Raw genomic sequence first — 22,875 nt, 5'->3', positions numbered from 1 at the left:
AACCTGTGAACTGAAAGGTCTCAATTCCAGTTAGGGTACATCCCTGGGTTGCAGGCCAGGTCCTCACTTGGGGGCTTGCGAGAGGCAACTAATGACAAATTAGTGTTTCTTTCTCCCTGTCTTTCTCCTTTCCTTCCTCTCTCTCTAAAACCAAATAAATAAAATATTTTTTTCTCTTTTCCTTCCCCTCTCTCTAAAAATAAATAAATATTTTTTTAAAAAGAGGGAGGGAGAGACTGGTACATCTCAAACCAAGTTCTGTGTTTTATTTTCTGAAAGCCACTAGATATTAATCAAGATGGAGTTTCTCATATCAAACAAAATTATTAATTTTGAAAGTAGCAGAGTATTAGAATTTCAATTCATGAATCTTTCTTGAGCATTCCCGCTTGGGCATCTTTGTTTTTAAAATATATATAAAATAATTGTAAAAAGTTTTATTTTGTTTTAAATTATAATTAAATTTGTCACTACACAAGATAAAGTAATTTTTTCAACTTGACCTTTATAAATTCAAGGCACCTTTTTTGACATTACCAGTTTTTTTCCCATACATCCTGAACTTTGGTGTTATCTGAGTATGTAGATAAATAATTTGATTCCATTAATACATTGATAAGTAAATTAAAATGTGTTCTTCATCATTATTATTTCTTCTTTCTTGTGTTCTCTTTTGTCGTTCCTGATTTTGTTTCCCCTTCTTTCTTAAAACAATAGATAAACTTGGAATTGGACAGATAAAATTGAGATCAGAAGAGGTTGCTGTTCTATTTTCATTTTCTTCCACCCCTGCCTACAATTTGCCTCTGTAATTCCACTGATGATTTTTTTCAAAGATACAGAATTGTCAGATTGAGTTCACCTTCTGTTCTCTTCTACTGCTTTTCTGTGACCACTACACAAGTGCTTTTTAAACTCTAGGTCATAAAATCACTCTAGTGAACTGCCCAACTAACTTTTTTTTTTAGTGAATAGAAAATACCAGTTCATTGCATATAATCAGGTCAGGTTTTGTTTTATGAAACTCAGTTCCAGTGCAGTGTGTTTGTGATGGGTAAAGTGTATTAAGGATGTATTTTTTCATACTATGAGTTGAGGTTAAAAAAAAAGTTAGCCAAGCCACAGGGCCATACCATTATAAGGTCTGTACCATGATTGTACTCATTCAGGTAACCATGGATTAAAACCATTAGTGTGATCATTTTCATTGACAACCGTGGTAAAGTTTGTCCTAAATCTCTTGTCACTTTCAGAATAGCAAGTTCATGGTGTTGAAGAAGGAATAGAATTTTTGTTTTTGAGGTTTCTTTCAACCTTTCTACCCCTTCCCTCTTTTTCCCTACTTTTTCACAAGCCAAATTCCTCCAGTATTTTGGATCTTTATGTTGTCTTTATTATATGAGGGTATAGTATCTTGGCAAAAAGCTTTTCAACTAGGCATTTGGAAAAGTTTGTAAACTTCATTTTTCACTATAATAATTTCTTTCGACACATCTCTAGTCCTACTAATTAGAATCAAAATGATCACTTCTTATATTTGGCAGCTGATTTACTAGCCTTGAATACAGATGGTGAGGAAGTTTATTGAAATTCAAAGGGGTAAACTATTCTTAATTTTTTAATTTATTTTTAAGCTGTCCCAGAGTCGGCCTGTGCCCCCACCTTGTGTCACATGGAAATCTATTGTTTATTTTCCATCTTAATAACAGTTGACAAACGTTTTTATTTAGATTTATAATCAGGAGTGATGTTTAATTTTACCTAGTAGTACCAGTAAATACTAACTCAAAATCCATGTGTTAAAATTATGTAACAGCGACCTCTACTGGTTTTAATTACAGTATCCTGAAAGGTGATTTTAAAAACTTGTGAGGGGATGAGAGTACCTTTTGTTTGAAGTAAATCACATTAGTTTATTAAAGTAGGGAGATTTGGCTATTACATTAACACCAGTTCTATCACTTTCAATGGGAATTATAACAATAAGTGCTGGAAATTAAAATGAAGTACTTTGTTAAAAATTAACGACCCATGGAGGATTCCAACTCTAATGATGAACCACAGTGTCTTAAAATTGCTGTTACCAGTGTAAACCCTTGATTTCTATGATTTGTAAATAGTTTTAAAGTCAAATGCCTTTGCATGATGGATATTGAAAAGAATTCTTAGCCCTGGACAGGTAGCCGTTGGTTAGAGCATCATCCTGATAAGCCAAGGTTTTGGGTTTGATTTCCAGTCAGAGCACATACGAGAAGCAACCAATGAATACATAAAAATAAATGGAACAGCAAATCAATATCTCTCTTTCTCCCCCATCCCTTCCTCTCTCCCTTCTGCTATCTTTCTAAAAGCAGAACATAGAAATTTTAAAAAAAAGAAACTGTAAAGAATTCGTAGAGGCTTCGAGCGCAAAATGCTCCATGAGCTTGTAATTGATACTAAAAGTAAGGAAAATGAATGAGAATTAGGTTTAAATATTCTTGAGCTTAGTCTTGTTTTTTTGAATTTTTATATAAATATTGTTTAAAATGGCTTCCACTCATTCTTGTCATTAGCTTTATCACCGTAAAGTGGAAATTCAGAATGTTAGATAATGCAAGGAATGTTTAGTCTCTTAATTGCCTACTTAAGAAACTAATACATTGACAGTTATTGTTTTCTCATGGCTTAAATGTGTTTGTAGTATAAATTATGCCACATGTGAAAACACATTTTGGTATTCTCGGATTGCAGAAGTAAATTTTAAGTGAAGAGCACTATTCAGTATATTTGTTGCTTACTTGTTATTTTTTTATTTTCCAAGGAACGTGTTCAGAAAAGTTTCCCTCATCCCATTGACAAGTGGGCAATAGCTGATGCCCAGTCGGCTATTGAAAAGAGGAAGCGAAGAAACCCTTTGTCTCTCCCAGTAGAGAAAATCCATCCTTTACTTAAGGTAAAGCTGAAATACAGACTTTTTGCCTTTTAAAAGCAAAGTAAAACATAATTTTAAAACACTAAGAATAATATATTTTATGGATAACAGAGTCAAGTGAAAAGTAAAATTTTCTGATTTTAATTTTTTTAGCAATTCATGTCATAGGGAGGGATGATGTGATAATACAAGAATATAAGTTGGGCAACATGATTTAAAGTAACTTCATACTGACAGTAATAGTCAAACAAATTGAAAGAACTAAGAACGTTGTAATTGTGGATTTTGTTCATCTCAGGAGTTAGTAGAACCTTGAAGAGAATTTATAAAATTCCTTTCTTGTTGGTTAGACTTGAATGGCCCTGTTCCTTCAGATCTTAATCCTGCATGCGTCATTAGATGAGTAGGGACTTCTGTACAAGACTGCCTTCGGGCTACTTGTAATCTCTGAACACAGACTCCCTAAAGGTCACGTAAATCATCTGGGCCTGCTTGTCACTTAAATCAGTTGGTCGAACCTCACCAGAACTAACAGAAAGAGTAACTGCTGGAAACTCTAATAATGCTATTTCTATTTTATTTAGTACAGTGAAAAAACTATTGATTAGCTCTCACATCTAAAATATAGGTATTATGAGAATTAAAACCTAATGCTTGCATGCATAAGCTAAGTTTTATTACTCAACTAAGTTACTATGGCTATCCCCAGTTTGTGGATGAGGTAACTTAGGCAGAAGGTTATTATAGTAACTTTTAGTCCAGTTTTACAGGGTTCTAAGTGATAATGTTAGGAAATCCAGGTCTATTTGATCCGTCCAAGACTTAAAGCTAAACACTTAGATGTTTAAGAGTGTCAGTAGAGTACAACCTATGTTTTGTACTCAGGTTGTTTGACTAGAACTGTCTCCCTGTATCTGACTAAAATGTCTGAGGAAATCAGTGCAAATTATATAAAATTACTAAACTGGTAGTAATTGCATACTTTATAATTCTCTTTTCATGATTTTTATTATCTGCACATTGAACTGTATTCTAAGAGAATTAGCAAATTAAGGTATGCTGTATTAATGATCCTAAATTTGAGTTTTATCTAATTGTTGGTCTTTTAGTTTACTAATATATCCTTGTTACTATAAACATTTAATAGTTTTTACATGTCTTTAAAGGTAAATGCAACCTGTTGCCAACTTATAAGTAAATTTACTTCAGAATTGTTTTTTTCCTTAATTGGATTGTTTATTTTAAAATAAAATTTGTTTTCCTGTAGGAACCGGTCAGCCCCACAAAGCCCATTCTATCTTTGAAGTCTAATAATAGGACTATTAACAGGTTGTTAATAACCACTGTTGTTCAGTAGGATCTAACATGATTTTTTTCCCATGGAAATAGTCCAGATACCAGAAATGTGCCACTAGGGTTTGGGAAAGCCCAGGTTCCTTTGGAAAGAATAGAGGAATAGGGGTAATTTGTACTTCTTAAGTATTTTTACATGGTGATAGGTAATTTTGCCTTACCTTTTCTTATTTTACATTTTTAAATAGTAACTAATGTATTATGCATAAGTGAGCCACTTAAAATTAGATACTGTTGATAATCACAGGCCTCAGTGAAAGTTGAACTAGTATGCATGTATTTTAATCAGTGTCAAGTTTACAGTATATGATTTTTAAACATGCTTTTCTTTTCATTTTTCAGGAGGTCCTAGGTTATAAAATTGACCATCAGGTTTCTGTTTACATAGTAGCAGTATTAGAATACATTTCTGCAGACATTTTAAAGCTGGTGGGTAATTATGTACGGAATATACGGCACTATGAAATTACAAAGCAAGATATTAAAGTAGCAATGTGTGCTGATAAGGTAGGATACTGATCTTCTCTATGTCTTGTTCTTAAATATTTATGTGACTTACTATATCCTAACACTATTCAGATAGAATAAAATTGTTTCTCTCATGTTAGGCTATATTTACAGTAGTCTAATAGCAAGTACTCAAGATATCACTTTATGAAAATAGAGTATCATATGTAGTATTAAAATGTGTTTAAACTTGTCACACAGTTTTTCTTTTATATGTTGCTTCAAGTAGGGTTAATAACAGTAATAATCTTTTATTAGTGGTATCTTAAATTTTTATTTGCGTTATAGAATGTTATAGATTTACTTGAAAACAAATTTTGAAAATATAAAAATACCTAAATTCTTCAGAGTTTTATTTTAATACCTAGCTTTCTTTAGATACTACTTGTATGATTTTACTCTAATAATATTGAGAACAAACTATTTTGAAAGTTAAGCATATATGTGACTCATCTCACTTGGCCCATAGGATACTGCTGTATAGTAGCTCTTGTCTACATTTCATAATAGGGAAGCTGAAGTGCAAGAGAGATAAAGAAGTTGGTTCAGAATATTCCAAGGAGTTTCAAAGCCTAGACTTGAACTCCAGATTTGTCTGAGTCTAAAGTTCTCAATCATTACACTACACTGCTTCAGTATTTTCATTTTATAAAAATGACTTTGTGGAAAAGAAAATATTTTCTGATGAACCATTCCATTTTTTTCTCAATATACTATTTTTGATTTGGAATATTCTTTCTGATTACTAAATCCGTTTATTTATATGTTAGTGTTTGTTCTTTTAGGATGTGAATGTATAGAGTAAAAATCACCTGACTTGACAAAGGATTTCAAGTGTTTTTATATTTTTAAATGAATAAGTATTTGGTTTTTAATTTTCTTCAATGAACATAAAATATTTGATACTTGTAGATGAATCATATAAGTTTTGAATACATACTATGTGCTCACACAGGGAGGAGATGCAAAAGAGGTGTAAAACAAGGTTTCAGAGTTGATGAAAGGATACTTATATTTGTGAAACAAACAGAAGTCATACGAGATGGAATGCTGTCTTACTGTGTTGTGAGGATAATGATGTAGAAGCTCACAGAAGGGGAAAGATGAGGGCCAGGAAGAGTAAGAATGGTAGACCTCTTAGTAAAAACAGGATTTGTTTTGATCATTATTTAACAAATGTAGGCCTAGAAGGCTGTAGAAATTATTTAAATACGAGGTGCTGAGGCCCTGGAATGAAGGGGTGATGGCAAGGGTATGAAACAAGAAAACTAAATCAGAGCGAAATCCAAGACATGAAAAGTAATAGGTTGACCAGAGAGACAGAGAGACAGATAGATACTAGTGTTGACAGAGAACTTGGAGGAGTCAGGTCGTGACACCAAATGTTGAATTCTCTTAGAGGAGCTGTGGTGGGGTGCTGGCAGTATGTCCAAGAAGAGATCATCAGGTTTGCTTTTTGTCACTTACGAACCATCTTCAAAAAATAGCTTAGGGTGCTTAACTTCAAATTTGACTGTAGATTTATATTTTATTATGCTTTGTTAACTGTCTTTGTATAGGTATTGATGGATATGTTTCATCAAGATGTAGAAGATATAAATATATTATCTTTAACTGATGAAGAACCTTCCACCTCAGGAGAGCAAACTTACTATGATTTGGTAAAAGCATTTATGGCAGAAATTCGACAATACATAAGGGAACTAAATTTAATTATAAAAGTTTTTAGAGAACCCTTTGTCTCCAACTCAAAATTGTTTTCAGCTAATGTAAGTATCTTGTACATATATATCATTGCATGTGTTGTTGATTTTACATGACCAAAGAAATGTGAATTTGTATAGCTCATGACTGCTATTTGTCAATTTTTTTAAGTTGTGGGGTTTAATTTAGGTGACTGTGATCACAAATAAAGTTGCTACAGCCATGTCAATAAATTACAACAGAAATTAAAATACAAAATCTAAACTAAACTGATTGTATAATTATAAATGAATTCAAAAAATCTTGCATATACTGTACTCCAAAGACTAAAGCCTCTTATTTAAGCAGATTTTCTTTGTTTATTTAATTTAACTCATTTGAGTCATTTCAACTGGCACTTCATCAGTACTGCCTATATTGTTAGGTACCATACTTAGCAGTGGAAATTCAAAGCTTATTAAGAAAAATTTCTCCCCTCAAGTTTAATCTGGTAAAGACAGAGATGTAAACTTCCAATTAAATTGCAATACAGTATGGTAATTATCATAATGGAAGTATGGAAACAGGATTGTGGGGAGCACAAAGGAGGGAGCCAATAGCATTAAAAATTAGAGAAAGGGTTACTCATCTTACAGTAGTAATCACACCAGTCTAATGTGGTCCTAGGGAATGCTGAATGAGAGCAGTCAAGACTGTCTAGAGCTACATTATAGTAATCCCTAGAACCACAGACACATGGCCCTCAGGGACTGCTGGCCCTCGGGGACTGCTGGAGACGCAGTGCTCACTAGAGGCTGAGACTGGGGGGCAAATTATGGCAGTGAGTTAACATTAAAAAACAAAAGAGTAGATTATGAGTTGTACAAATCTATAAATGCATAGTACAAACCATTGAATCATTTAAATGGATGAATTGCATGATATATAAGTTATATTTTAATAAAGTTGTTTAAAAAGAAAGAAATGAAGGATAAGCAAAGATTTCTTAGGACCCAAAAATCAAGAACTGTAAAATTAAATATTAATGAATTTTAGACTTTATTAATATGAAAACCTTTTGTTCTTCAAAAGACATTGTCTGAAAAGTAAAAAGGTAAACCATAGATTGGTAGAACCTATTTGAAATACATACATCTAACAAAGGACTTCTATCCAGAATATATAAAAACTTTTACAATTCAATAAATTAAAAAATAGCCTGCTTTTAAAAAAAAGATTTTATTTAGTTATTCTTTTTAGAAAGAGGGGAAAGGAGGGAGAAAGAGAGGGAGCGAAACATCGATGTGCAAGAGGTACATCGATCAGTTGCCTGTCGCACCCCCGCAGCTAGGAACCTGGCCCACAATCCAGGCATGCGCCATCTGGCATTTGAACCAGTGACCCTTTGGTTCACAGATGGGCACTCACTCCACTGAGCCACACCAACTAGGGCAGCCTGATGTTTTTAAGTGGGCAAAAAATTGAACATTTTATAAAGAAGATACACCAGTGATCAAAAAGGACATCAAAAGATGCTCAGCCTCAGAAGTTATCAGGGACATACAAATTAAGACCGCCATGAGATATTGCTGTACACTCATTAGAAAGGTGAAAATTAAAGACTGACAATACCAAATGTCAGAAAGAATGTGGAGCAATTGTTTGTGGTAATATAAAATTCCCACATTGCTTGTGAGGATGTAATCCAACATAAACACCATGGAAAAGAGTGTCAATTTTTATCACATTAAACATAAATTAGCCTTACTGCCTAGAAATTCTACTCCGGTGTTTTTACCCAGAAGAAATGAAAACATACCCATACAAAACTTGTTCGTGAATGTTCATAGCAGTTTGTTTGTAATAGTTTCAAACTGGAAACAACTCAAATACCCATCACAGGTGAATGGATGTACAAATTGTGATATGCCCAATGGAATACTACTCAGCATTAAAGAGGAATGATGTAGCTATATATGCAACAGTATGGATGCATCTCCGAAACATGAGCAAAAAAACAACAACTAGGCACAAAAGACTACTTAAGATTTTATTTGTTTAACATTATAGGAAAGAGTTCTAGCCTATAGTGACAGAAAGCAGATCACTAACCAGTGATCTCCCTGGGGGAGTAGTGACGATTAAAAGGGATGGGACACAAAGAAACTTCTTGTAGTAATGAAAGTGTTTTGTATCTTGATTATAGTCATAGTTTGAGTAACATAAAATCTCATCAAAAAATACGTTTAAAATAGGTGTTATCTTACTAGGTATTAATCATGACTCAAAGCTGATTTGACAAAAAAAGGATAGTCACTGACAAAGATAATAAATTTAAAAAATAGTCATTGTGTAAATGAAAATTAGCACTTGCTTTTCAATTATCTAAGCATTTTTCTAAAAGTTAAGATTGATGATATTCAGTGTCGTAAGGGTTTAGCAAAACTGTAATTCCCATACACTACCAATGGGAGGGTAAACTAGTGGATTCTTTTTAAGGAAGTATCCATAGATATTTTAAATAAAATCGTATAACTAAAGTCTTTATCCAGAAATCTAACCTACAGAAAATCTAGTGGAAGTTACAAAATGTTATATTGAGTATCTTGTATGGATGTTTATTTGTAATAAAAATAAGAGAATAGAAGAACAGAATGAAGAGATGAAACAGAGGGGTACTATATGGATTCATACGGCTTCTTCGTCATTACTGATAGGACAGAAGCCTGGTGTGCCTTGAGAAAGCTCAAGCTGGAGAAGAGCTGAGGCAGATAGAAAGTCACATAAAGCATTTCTGCATACCAAAGTATGATTGGTGTCTTGAGGGAAAACACTGTATGATTGTTTGAGTTACAAACTGAACTAGCCACCTGTTTTATGAAACACTACTTTCACCTGAAAGAATGCCTGACCAACTGTGGTTATTTAGAGGCATTTTTGGCCGACATTTTTCAAAAATGAGTGAAATATACCTGTTACTTCAAGGAAAATAACTGGCAGTATTTGGTAACAGTGATAAAAGTTGAACTTTCAAGTGAAGTTAGAGTTTTGTAAAATTTGTATCCACTCCCATAATCTGTGATGATACTAATGGATTTGGTCTTTTAATTTTATATATAGTGAATATGTGTTAAATGTGTTAACATTTGGAAGATCTACAGAACTATTTTCCAAGTGACCAAATTTATAATGCTATAAAATCACACATGGATAAAAAAAGATCTATTCAGACATTCAAAGTTCAAAATATGCCAATGGATTTTTTAATCCTCTCCTAAGGATATATATTTATTGCTTTTAGAGAAAGAAAGAGAGAGAGATCCATTGCCTTCTGCATGTAACCCAGTCTGGGATTGAACCCACCCAGCCAGGGCAGGCCAATGGCTTTTGATAACAGTACAGAATCTGATATGTTTTCAGATTCCACATTGTAACTAACCTTTAAGAAACTACTAGTTGAATTTTTAAGTAATGGCATAGAAAGCTATTTATTCCGCTGATATGAGATGTCCAGATTAGTGGTTACCATTGACTCATGGGGAGAGAAGAATGGAGAGCTCTGCTAATGGATACAGGCTTTTTTTTGGGTGGGGGGTGAGGGGGTGATGAAGATGTTTTAGAATTTGATAGTGGTGATGATTGAACAGCTGTGTGAATACATGAAAACCACTGAAATATTCTTTAAATGGGTGAATTTTATGGTATATGACTTACATCTCTATAAAGAAACTCTACAGAAAAAGGAAATCCATAATTATTTGAATAGACTTTTAAAATACTCCTTTTTCCCCAACTACATATCTGTATAAAGCTATATTCTCTCCATATGCTTTGACCAAGACAATGAATGAACATCCAGCTATTTTCTATTAAGCTAGATATTAAAGATTTGCAAAAACATAAAACAGTGCCATTCTTTTCACTACATTTTTGGTTTATTTTGAAAAACTACAGTTACTTTTCATGAAAATGATATTTATTGTTATTTTTAAATAAATGTTTTAATTTTTTGGTTTTAATGTCTAATATGATAAACCATAATAGATATAGTTACAAACAAAATCCCTTTGGAGGCTTCAGTAATTTTTAAGAGTATATATGAGTCCTGAGACCAAAAAGTTTGAGAACCACTGACCTAGAGAAAAGTATTTGCAAATTATACATTATTGCAAAGGGATTTTTACATTATCTTTTACTTAAATTTCTAAGTTGTTAAAATTTCTTACTATATCTACCGTGTTAAATTTTGTAATTATAAAGTGACTTATTAGCTCAAAACTTGTTTTTTATTATGCAACCTACTTGAATTAGTGTCTTTTTCTTCCCAACAGGATGTAGAAAATATATTTAGTCGTATAGTAGATATACATGAACTTAGTGTAAAGTTACTGGGCCACATAGAAGATACTGTAGAGATGACAGATGAAGGCAGTCCCCATCCACTAGTAGGAAGCTGCTTTGAAGATTTAGCAGAGGTAAGTTCTTTACCCACCAAAACAAATCTGCATGAAAACCCTACTTCACATTAAAATTGGAATCTTAATTCTTGTTTCCAGCTAAAGTCATAGTTAGTCTTAACTGCTGCCTGCTCTGCTTTATTGCCCTTTCAGATCATTGTTAACATGTTTCTCTTATGGAAATCCAGGAAAAGTATTCTCTTGTCCATTATAAAAAAGCAGATCCCATTGACAGGAGGCATTTACAGCTGACACTCAATTGTTTGTCTTAACAGACAAGTCAGTCAATGCCCTATCAGTGAAGAGGCTGTAGAACTTGGGTATGAGGTCAAACTATTTGCGTTCCAGTCTAAACTCTGCTACTTAGTGGTTCTGTGTGACCATGGGCAGTTGATTTCACATATCTAAACCTCCATATCTATATTTGTAAAATAAGGATAATAATAAGACTCTGGGTTTCCGTGACAATTAAATAAAATAAGCCATCTGAAATGTTCAGCTAATCATATTCACTTCAGTAAGCTACTCAATATATGACAACCACATATTGTTTAGAACAAGAGGGGTGAAATCAGTGGGAAAATGAAGTCCAGGGCCTAGATGATTCGGACGTCATGGGGTTAGAAGAATGGTCGCTCTCTCCTTGGATATTTCAAATGCTAAAATACATACATTAGCCCTAAAAAGTTAGCACCAGTTGTCCTTCTGAGATTTCTAGCTCTTGCTTTTGTTCTTACTCTAAAATCTGTATCTTTTATTATAACAAAGGGCTGAGTTTAGAAAGCATAAAAAAAGATTTTCAGGCAAAATACTATGATAAATTTAAGCTTTACTACAGCTCCTCCAGTCATGGTTTAAACATAAGTCATAAAACATTTTTAAAATAAGAATATGTGTAACTAGACTCAAGAACAATTGAGAAAAAGAGATTGAATAGACCTTCAAGGTAGTGAGTTCTGGTAGCTAGACATTGAGCTCTTAAGGATAATGAGGACTAAATGTGTTCCATAAAAGTGGGCACGATTTCTTACTCCAAAGCCTAAGATTATAATAGGATGCTGGAGAAGTCTACCAAACCTGCCTGTAAGGACTTACAGAAAGTTGTGGACTTGAGGTGGGAGACAGAAACACTACCTTATAACAAACGTGCCTTAAAATGTAACAGAATGTCTCACAGTATTAAGCCAATATGGTCAGAAAGCCTGAGATTAAAAAGTAATTTTAAGAGCAAGTTCTGGTCTGGGTGAGTGATTGATCATACAAGATTGAGAGAGAAAAAGGAAACCAAAAATTTAAGGCCTCTCCCTAAGAAGTCTATAGTACAAAATTATAAAACACAAAGCAAATTCGAATGCTTACAATGATATCTCACAAAATCAACAATTACAAAGTAAATTCATCCCAGATGAAATTAATTTTGGACAATAGATTACAAAGAGTTTAAAGGAAGTTTAGGATGCTCAGATAGATAAGTGAAAGAATATGATTTATTTATATGGAAGGCATTGTGAAACAGTGCCTTGCTAGGCAGGAAGGAAACAAGAACAAGTAGGTATCGAAAGATGGTGGGAATTAAATATACAAGCAATGCAATAAAAACTCATTATGCAGTAGTATAACATTTACCAGATCTAGTTCAAGGATAAAATTAGTGAATTGGAAGATAAAACCAAGGAATTCACTGAGACTGTGACAAAGAGAGACCAAGATAAGGGTATGAAAGACCAGTTAAGAATTATAAAGGACACACTGAAAGGCTTCAGCATACATGTAATAAATGTTTCAGAAACAGAATGAGGAAAGCAATTTTTGAAGAGATAACAACCGAAAATTTTCCAGAAATGAAGGCAAATTTCCAGATGAAAAATGAATTCCAGATATTGGACAGCATGCAAACAATAAACCAACAGCCAGAAACATTGTAGTGAATCTATGGAATATGGTGGGAGGTTTTATATCTTCAAAGTACTAAGGGAGAATAGTATTTTCAGCACAACTAAACTTTTATTCAAGTGGAGTACATAACTATATTCAGTGCCAGGCGGGTGCTTGAAATATTGGGGGACCACTTGGTAAAGTACATGATTGTGTAGCTACTACACCATGCTAGACACCAAAACCAATACAAAATAATATTGAATGTAAACTGTAATTGACAAAATTTTTTAAAGAGTGATTACAAAGATTAATAAAGCTTGCAGAAGCAAATGGGATTTTCATGACCTTGGAATAAGCAAATACTTCTTTTTTTAAAGATTTTATTCATTTATTTTTGGAGAGAGGGGAAGGGAGGGAGAAAGACAGAGAAACATCAATGTGTGTTTGCCTCTCACATGGCCCCAACTGGGGACCTGGCCTGCAACCCAGGTATGTGCCCTGACTGGGAGTCAAACTGGCGACCCTTTGTTTTGCAGGCCAGCACTCAGTCCACTGAACCACACCAGCCTGGGCAGCAAATATTTCTTAAACAGGACACAAAAACACTAACCATAAAAGATTAATAAACTAGACTACATTAAATGTAAGGACACCTGTTCATCAAGAGACAAAATTAAGAGAGTGAAAAGGCAAGCCATAGACTGGAAGACAATATTTGTAGTACATATAACCAATGAAGGACTCATTTCCAGAGTATGTAAAGAATTCCTACAAATCAGTAACTAAAAGACAGGCAGCTTAGATTTTTGCAAGATTAGGCAAAAGACCTGAACAAGTACTTCCTAAAAGAATAAAAGGTGTTCGGCATCGTTATTCATCAAGGAAATGTAATTTAAAACCAGGGAGCAGCTGGAACCCTCCGTTGCTGGTGGAGGGGTATAAATTGGTACAGCTATTTTGGAAAACTGTTTGGCATGTCTACTAAAGCTAGGACTACAATGTACCTGTGGTCCAGCAGTCATTTTTGGGCATATACCACCCCTTAAAAAATGAATGCCTATGTTTACCAAAAAACATGTTCAAGAATGTTTGTAACAGGTTTATTATTCATAATGGATAACCTGTGATATATTCACACAGCGAAATGCTATATGGCAGTGAAAAAGAATGAACACTGATTTTTTAAAACGGCAACATAATGTTGCATGAAATAAGAAGACTCAAAATCTGTAATTGCACTTGGATAAGGTACTAAAACATGTAAACAGATCTTTGGGAATAAAGGTTAGAATAGTGGTTCTTGTGGTACTGGATCTCTGTTTCCTTATCTGGGTGATGATTACACAAATAAGTTGCATAAATATGTAAAAAGGCATCAGATTGTGGACTTCATGTATGTTATACCTCAATTTAACAAATCAGAAAAAAAAAGTGAGAAACAAATAAAAACAGACATATGCTGACCTTGAGATTTCCTTACCCATAGGCCCTTACTATAATAAGAAGTATTAAATTATGTTCTTTAGCAAGAAGGAAAGTACTCAGGGAAGTCAAGGAATACAATAACTAATGTTGAAGAAGTATGTTGGTAATTTTAATAAATTACTGAATATTTTTAAATCCAAACTTTAATTCTTTGTGTTTAAAGGGAAGATTAAACTAAACTTCTAAGCACCCATAATAAAATATGTAGTGTGTAAAGGGCTTGTATTCAGAAGGACAGAAAAACTGAACAACATTAAACTCTCTTGGAAATGTAGAAAAATTAAAGACAACAAAGTATATTTAATTCTGAAAACATTTAGGAAAAGCACCAAAAGAATAGAAATACTGCCTGTAGATTACAATGTACATATGGGGGGAAGAACTATAGTTTTCCATATGGAGAGAAAAAAATGTCTTCCTTAGTTCATATCATACTCAAAAAAGTTACCAATAAATTTAAAATCTGGAAATGAAAAGCAAACTTTTTATAAGTTCAGAAGAAAATATAGAACATATTTATGACTTTGAGATAGGGAAAGTTTCTTAAAGAACAAATAGAAATTGAAATCCTTCATAAAATGAGAGATTAAAGGTTTAAAATTTTTGTTTAAAAAAAGACATCATAAAGTTATGAGTGCAAAGGAATGAAGTTGAACTCACACCATATACAAACATAAACTCAAAATGGATCAAAGACCTAAAGTAGGAGCTAAAATTATAAAACTCTTAGAAGAAAGCATGGCTAAATCTTCATGATCTTGGCTTTGGCAAAGAATTCTTAGGTATATGACACTGAAAGCATGAGCTGCACAAGAAAAAATAGATAATTTGGGCTTAAAATTAAAAACTTGTGCTTCAAATGACACTATCAAAAGTGAAAAGGCAGCACACAGAATGGGAGAAATGTTTATAAATTATATATATGATAAGGATCTAAAATTCAATGTATATAAAGAACTCTTATAAAGGACATTTCAATTTTGCCTTAAAAGGCAAAGCATTCGAATAGGAATTTCTCCAAAGATGACATGGAAATAGCAATAAGCACATGACAGATGCTTACCATCGTTAGTCATTAGTGAAATACAAAACAAAACCAGTATGAAGTGCTAGTTCACACTGGTAGCTAGGATATTCACACTAAGACAGCTAGGATATTTTTTTAAAGAAAAGTAAGTGTTTGTGAGGTTGTGGAAACATTGGAATCCTCACACTTTGCTGGTGGGGATGTAAAATGGTACAATTTTGCATTCTCCAGAAGATCAATTATACGTATAGTATTTTATTTCTTTAATAAAAAAGGCAGAAGTGTTATAAAATATTGCTGTTCTGCATAGATGGTGAATATAGTATTGTTAGGCTGTTCTTGTACTTTTCTGTATGTTTAGAATATTCTAATCATTAATACATAATTATGTATATTGATCATTAAATGTTTATTAATCTTACATGTATTGCATTTTAACCAGAAAACTGATCATAAAATCATCTATTAATTTACACATGGGTTCTTAGGAGTGCTTGACATTCTACACATTTATCCTCAAGAATAAAACTATGTGATTAGAACTTGGATTACCAGTTTTTTTCTCTCTTAATATTAGCTATTTTCAAATGATAATACAAGGTACCATTTATTTATTGCTTACTATTTGCATACCCAATTAAAAGCATTTTGTATATGATATTTAATTCTTAAAACAACCCTTTGAAGTAGGTATTATCCACATGTTACAATCAGGAGCCTGGCTTAGAGAAAGTAGGCAGTTTGCCAAAGGTCACACAGCTAATAAGTAGTGCAATCAAAATTGGAATTCTGTGACTAAAGACATGCTTGCAAGCCACTATACTGTGTAGCCTTTCCTTTGTGTATGTAGTTCTCATAAAAATTCTGTAATAAAATAAAGTTTATTGAAAGAGAAGGAGGACAAATATTATCTGCTGTACATGATAATTTCTAGAGTTGAAGAGACCTAAGATAGAAACATCTAATCACATTTTTGTGCCTCTCTCCCTGTCTTTTCATACCTGACTTCTTTCTGTTATTGTTGAAACTATCCATTCCAGTAAAATCTGCAGTGAGCTGGGCTGCAATTTCCAGTGTTTATTATTACAGAAATTTTCAGCTGGAAAGACAGTTGAAAGAATTGAAATTAGGAAATGAACTAGGAGCCTGCCCAAGAATTCAGGATGACTTGGACCTTTGAGTGCCATACTGCATTTCACAAAGAACAGAACTCAGGTCTTCTAATTTCTGATCTTGTGCTGTTATTCAATCTTTCCTTAAAAAAGGAATCTGAGAAACAACAGCAAGGGCAATTAATACATTTGTTCCCGTCATTCCCTTTTACTTTCTTCTGCCACGTGCCTCCACTAGGTGTCCCCTTCCTTCTTCTAGAATTACCCTTCATAGAAAGGAACTCTTGTTAGACTCTAAAAGCACCATTTTTGTAAAATATTTTTTTTAACTTGGAATATGACATAGGGTGGAAAAGAGTAGAGATACTATCTCCTGCTAAAATCTAGACACCCATCCTCTTTTTCCTCAGGAATCATCAAAACCAGTTGATTACAATCTTGTAGACATAACCATTACAGTTGTTTAGTTTATTAATGATTGATGGCCAAAAATTGTTTGTTTTGAATTTTAGATGATATAAACTGTTACCTCTGGCTTACGGAATTTGAAAATAAAAGTCCACCACTAAGAAATGACCATGAGAAAAGAAATTCCTGGCACCAGTATTCTAAATGTTTATACTCTGTCTAGTTGTAGATATCTGTGTTCTTTGGTGTTAAGGCTAAACTTGTTTTCCAGAACCCAAAGTCTCCCCATTCTTATGACCATGTTTGTTGATAACACTTTACTAGAATCCTTTAGTGAGGTGTCATAACATATAAGGATCCCATTGCTCATCAGAATAAATTGAATTATTCTCTTACTTGAGAATATTAGATTTATTCTATTAAAATTATAATTCATAGCCATGTAATTTTGTTTGGAGGCTTTAAAGAAAATATATAATTGGGCTGGTACAGATGTGCCTGTAATTTAATCTTTCTGTGCTTATGGTTTTTCTTATATTCTACCTTGGAGAAAGATTATTTATGTTTTACCTTCTTTATTTCCTAAGGAACTGGCATTTGATCCATATGAATCATATGCTCGAGATATTTTACGACCTGGTTTTCATGATCATTTCCTTAGTCAGTTATCCAAGCCTGGAGCAGCACTTTATTTGCAGGTATAGTAATTTTTTAATCAAGATATATGATACCTGAAAAATACATTTAAAAAAAAATTAAATCACTTTGTTTTCTAGTCAATAGGCGAAGGCTTCAAAGAAGCAGTTCAATACGTTCTACCCAGGCTGCTTCTAGCCCCGGTTTACCACTGTCTACATTACTTTGAGCTTTTAAAGGTAAGAAAAATATTCAAGTGTGATGCAAACAATTATTTACCAATTGTTTGTGAATTATTATGTGATCGCTCATGGATATTAGTCTGTATCTATTTTCTTTTTCTAGTTAAGAAGCCAATGTAAATGAATCTGCAAAAGGATGGCATGTTCTTTCCAGTTTTACTAGTGAATTTTAAGGCAATGATCAGATGCTTTTTTAATCTTGTGTCCCTGTGTTTTGTGTACATGGCTAATTATTTGGGAACAAACTTTGATTTAGGCATCTAAGTCTCCATTTTGGGATCTCAGCAGATTCAGGGTCTTATGTAGTATGGGGATAAGGCCACATGGGGAAGATTTTATTATCTAATTTTCATAGCTCAAGTTTATATCTGTAAACCTAATTATCATGGCTTTAAAAACAGTGAGCTATATACAATCCCAGTAAAAATTCACCATGTTATCACAGTTCAGAATGTTCAGTTTAAGAAGTAGTGACCAAATGAAAAGTGTTCTGTTCCCCTCTTTCCTTTTTTCTGTTATATACTGAAATTAACCAGTAAATAAGGGAAAGGTCACTCTATAGAAATTATAACTCACTAGTGTAGCTGGAAGTTACTCACTTTTAAATATTTTATGATGTCTTCTTTAGATTATGGATAATATATTCCTAAAGCATATTTTTTCAAAAATTTTAAATAATGGGTGAAATAATAAAGATATTCTCTTTAACTTTTAATGAACTAGCCCCATAAAAACCACAAAATAAGACATGCATTAATACTATCATTATTTCTTTAAAATAATGTTTCATTAAAGAGAAGCTCTATTTAATATTTTGTTATGGGAAATGAATTATTAGAAGTCATATTTATACTTTGCAGGAGTACATGGTGAAATGGGCTCTCTGTAAATGACTTACTGAATAAATAGAAGTCCTCTGCATTTGGTAAACTGGAATGACTCTCATCCCTACATTTCCCTGCATTTCTCCAGGTCTCTCTACATTGTAGTAAGGGAACTGAAGGATTTAATCACCAGGCAGAATAACAGAGCCTTTAGCTCTTTGTCCTAGACTTCAAACAAATACCATTTATGGTCTTTGGTAGTATAGGATGATTATTTTAAGGAAATAATCAGCCCTGGCTGGTGTGGCTCAGTGGATTGAGTGCTGGCCTGTAAACTTGATTTACAGTCTAGGGCATATGCCTGGGTTGTGGGCCAGGTCCCCAGTGAGGGGCGCATGAGAGGCAACCGCACACTGATATTTTACTTCCTTTCTTTGTCCCTCCCCTCCCCTCTCTCTAAAAATAAATAAAATTTTAAAATCTTAAAAAAGAAGAAGAAGAATCAGGAGGAAGCACTTTATATGTAAAACTCTTGACCAATACTTCATTACAGCAAGCCATAGTCATAATGGGACATTTGCAAACAAGTTTGTTATACAGGGCCTTTCTTCATAATGCTGTTGCTAATAATGGGATCATTACCTGATTCTGTAATGAAATTTTGAAGGATTAAAGTCCATATGAAACCTCAAAATATTTAATAATTTATAAATAAGGACAAAAGAGCCTCAATGAAGTTTCAGAATGCTGTAAAAACTAATCACCTTAATAATTTAAATTTAGTATTCCAAGTATAATGAATTAAAAAATTTTTTCATTGTTAGTTATGGTAACAGTTTTTATTTTATAAGTGCATCATTCAGCAATTTAAAAGATTTCTACTTGGTTTTAGCATGGGTCTCCCTAGTTCATATCACTGCCTAGATTTTTGTGAACTAAAGTTGAAGAATGCTTCTTCACTTTTCCCCCTTAACATTACAAATATTACCAAAAAATGTAACCCCCAAAGCTAAAATACATGAATTGTGGGAAAGGATTATAGGCAAAAACTAAGAACTGCATGGGCAGCAAGTGGAAAACTTAGGATCAAGAACTGAGAAATGTTAAAAGCAGATCTTTTTCCCTCCCAAATTAACCTTTTTTTCAGTGTTACATAAAACAAATTGAGAAAGGCAAATATGAATTGTGCTATCTCACTCACTTTAAACACCTACTCATGGCCTTCACATCATGTGCCAAAAACTGAAGAAATATGCTCTGCAGTTTCCTTTTACAAATATCGTATATGCATTTGTTAATGGCTTTGGTTTGCTGCTTTTCCAATTTGGAAGCTAGACAGTCTCAAACATCTCCTCTAAATCATTTTTATCTACTTTTTTTATGCTGTGAATGCATCTGGTTTAATTACTATATGCATATGCTCAAGACCATCATTTATACTGCCCATTAGCTGATGTGTTAATCCCAGCAATAAGAGATTTAGAAAACAATTTCTCTGTGAATCTCATAAAAATGAGCCCATCAGAGGTCTGTCTCACTTTTATTCCCTTGAACTGTCTTTCTAAATTTAGAAATTATTCAGAAGTGATGAGCTCAAAGCAGTGAGTTAAATGATACTGTATTTGACCACAGATATTGAACATCTAAAGTTAAACATAGAATAGTGTAATTTAGGAGTCATTATAAACAGCTGACTATTGTACTACTCTAATTTTAAATTTTAAATCAACTAAACCGCTATGATAGGCATTTATAGTTTTTGGTAATTTTCTCTCTGATAAGAAAAGAAATGGTGTTTGTTTGTTTGTTTTAATTGTTGTTCAAGTACAGTATTCTGTCTTTTACCCCCCAGCCCAACTCCCCAGGCCTCCCCACCTCCCTCCCATTTCCATTACCACCTGCCTCCATTATTGTCCATGTGTCCTTTATACTTGTTCCTGCAAACCCTTCACCTTTTTCCCCTGAAATTCCCTCCCTTCTCCCCTCTGGTCACTGTCAGCGTGTTCTCAATTTCAGTGTCTTTGGTTATATTTTGCTTGTTTGTTTGTTTTGTTGATTAGATTCTTGTTAAAGGTGAGATCATATGGTATTTGTCTTTCACTGCTTCGCTTATTTCAAGAAATGGTTTTTAAAGGATATCTTATTTTTATAATGAGAAATCCTAACATTTTTTAGTCTTAATTTCCTGCTTAAAGTTTCAGACTTCTTTCTACTCTTCAGATTTTGATTTGCTTTTATGTTATTCTTGCATTTATGCCATTTTCTCTCATTTCCTGTCCTTCTAGAACTCCAGTTACATGTATTTTGGTTCTACTACTTTATGTTCTTCCACAAGTTTCTTAAACTGTTCATTTTTCTTAGATTTTTTTAATTATTCAAATTGGTACTTTCTATTGACCTATCAATATAACTGTTAGTTATTATACTTAACCATACTTTAGAATTTCCATTGGAATTTTGTTTTACAGTTTTTATAGATTCCCTATCTGCTCACTCAATAAGACCATGTTTTCCTTTAATTCTTTAAAGGTTTACATGGTTTAACCATGGTTTAACCATGATCATAAGAGCCACTTTGCTAAATCTAACGTCCGGGCCCATTTGGAATCAATTTCTATTAACTGACATTTTTTTCCTGAATATGGGTTGTGTGTGTACGTGTATGCTAACTAACAACTCTGGGTTCTGTAGTGTTGGGGATTGTTGGGGTTTTGTTCTGTTGGTGGTGGTGCTGTTGTTTTTTGATTATTGGTTTTTTATTCTGGTAGGTAATTAATTTTCCTAAACTCAATGGTAGATTTGTCTTTTCTGTATTATGGGGCAGCTGATATCTCTGTTCACTTTTTTAGGATTTTCATATACTGCTGCTTTAACCTGAGTCTCTCAGATATTCTCTACATATGTATAATTTGACAGTCAGACAAGTATGTGGGCCGAGATTGTGTTCGGATTTGGGGACATACATGGTCTCCATGGTTTCCTTACACCTGGGGTTTCCCCCCTTAATTTCCAGTTGCTTTGCCAGTCTCACGCTCCATCCCTTGGGTCCTAAACCAGTAAGCCTTCAGCTTTTTGCTTTTGAGCCGTATGCAATTGGGGAATAAACTATGTTTTTAAAAAACCGCAGAACTCATCCATTACTGCTCCGTTTCTTAAGACTAGATTCATCTTTGGCCTCTGCCTGATTTCTTGTCAGATGTCTTTCCCTGCATGCAGAATTTAGCAGGTAGTCAGGTAATTGGGTATAATTTGTCCTCAGGTTTGGGTCTCAACACTTCTGCAGACCATTCACTCACAGATTTTCCCTGTAAACTTCCTCTTAAACTCTACTCTCTCTCATTGCTAGCCTCTGAAGTCCTCTTTTCCTCTCATTCTTCCTCACTGTTTGCCATGGGATGTTGGGGAAAACCTGCTTTCACAGTGCACTTTCTAGTTGCAGCTTTCTGAGCCGCATGGTGTCTTTCTTACGCTTTCTTTTAAATATTTTCCAGTGCCGACAAATAGTCATTTTTAAATATTTGTCCTGATTGTAATCTGCAGGAGGGTTCTCAAGTCTTCTTTACTCCACTTTTACTGGAAGTTCTTACAGTTTTTATAATTGTTCAGTATTTGTTATGGCTATTGTGTCAACAAAAACAGGAGGGGAAACTGTGGAGGGCACCAGACTCCTGAGGTAGACAAGAGAGCTGCTAATGTTACAAAATATATTTTAATAAATTCAAACACAGAGATAGTTGGATCCTATTTAAAATATGATTGGAATATTGGGCATATTTAAAAATCAGTAGGGTGTTTTTTAACTGCTCTTTCCTGTTCATGGTCATCTTTTGTATTTTTCATCACCTAGATTCCATGCTTGGGCTTGAAATATTCCCATACAAAAACAGCACAGAAATTTAATCCAATTAGAGAGAATTCCGAGAATTCATCACAATTTACTATGATTATTTCAATCTAAAAACACAACAATATTTACAGACATCTCCCACCTCCTTCCCCCACTTTTTAATTTTTTTGCTACGTGTAATACTTCATCAAATAAATATTGTGGTGTCCAAATATTTTTGAAGATTTCAGAATTCGATATAATATGTAATTTGAATTTTTAATTAATAAATATTAGTATATAATACTTTTAACATGTCTCTATCATTCTTTTCATCAGACACGCTGAAGAACATTTTTATAAAGTTTTAATTCCCATTATATATTTAAGTGATATTAATTTTTATTTTCTATATCAATAGGCAGTAAAGAAAGAAAAGAGGATGGATAAAGCCAATATAAAAAACCTTAAGAACTGCCAAATATGGATGAGGTTGATAAGAATTTATTATTTTATTTTTGGA

General features: G+C 33.4%; 1 protein-coding gene across 2 annotated transcripts in view; it reads left to right on the top strand.

Moving 5' to 3' along the window:
* The window catches only part of SOS1 (SOS Ras/Rac guanine nucleotide exchange factor 1), a 118,560-nt gene that overhangs the window by 41,596 nt on the left and 54,089 nt on the right, over window positions 1-22,875 (top strand). For both annotated transcript variants that reach the window (XM_053666857.1, XM_053666856.1), the window contains exons 3-8: window positions 2,804-2,935; window positions 4,610-4,774; window positions 6,334-6,543; window positions 10,789-10,932; window positions 17,412-17,522; window positions 17,601-17,699. In XM_053666857.1, coding sequence (XP_053522832.1) covers window positions 2,804-2,935; window positions 4,610-4,774; window positions 6,334-6,543; window positions 10,789-10,932; window positions 17,412-17,522; window positions 17,601-17,699 — 861 coding nt within the window. The remainder of the gene's footprint in view (window positions 1-2,803; window positions 2,936-4,609; window positions 4,775-6,333; window positions 6,544-10,788; window positions 10,933-17,411; window positions 17,523-17,600; window positions 17,700-22,875) is intronic.

Source organism: Artibeus jamaicensis, unplaced genomic scaffold (genome assembly GCF_021234435.1).
Source record: "Artibeus jamaicensis isolate MK-2021 breed Jamaican fruit bat unplaced genomic scaffold, CSHL_Jam_final contig_465, whole genome shotgun sequence".
Lineage (NCBI taxonomy): Eukaryota > Metazoa > Chordata > Mammalia > Chiroptera > Phyllostomidae > Artibeus > Artibeus jamaicensis.
This window is presented reverse-complemented; position numbering and strand designations above follow the sequence as displayed.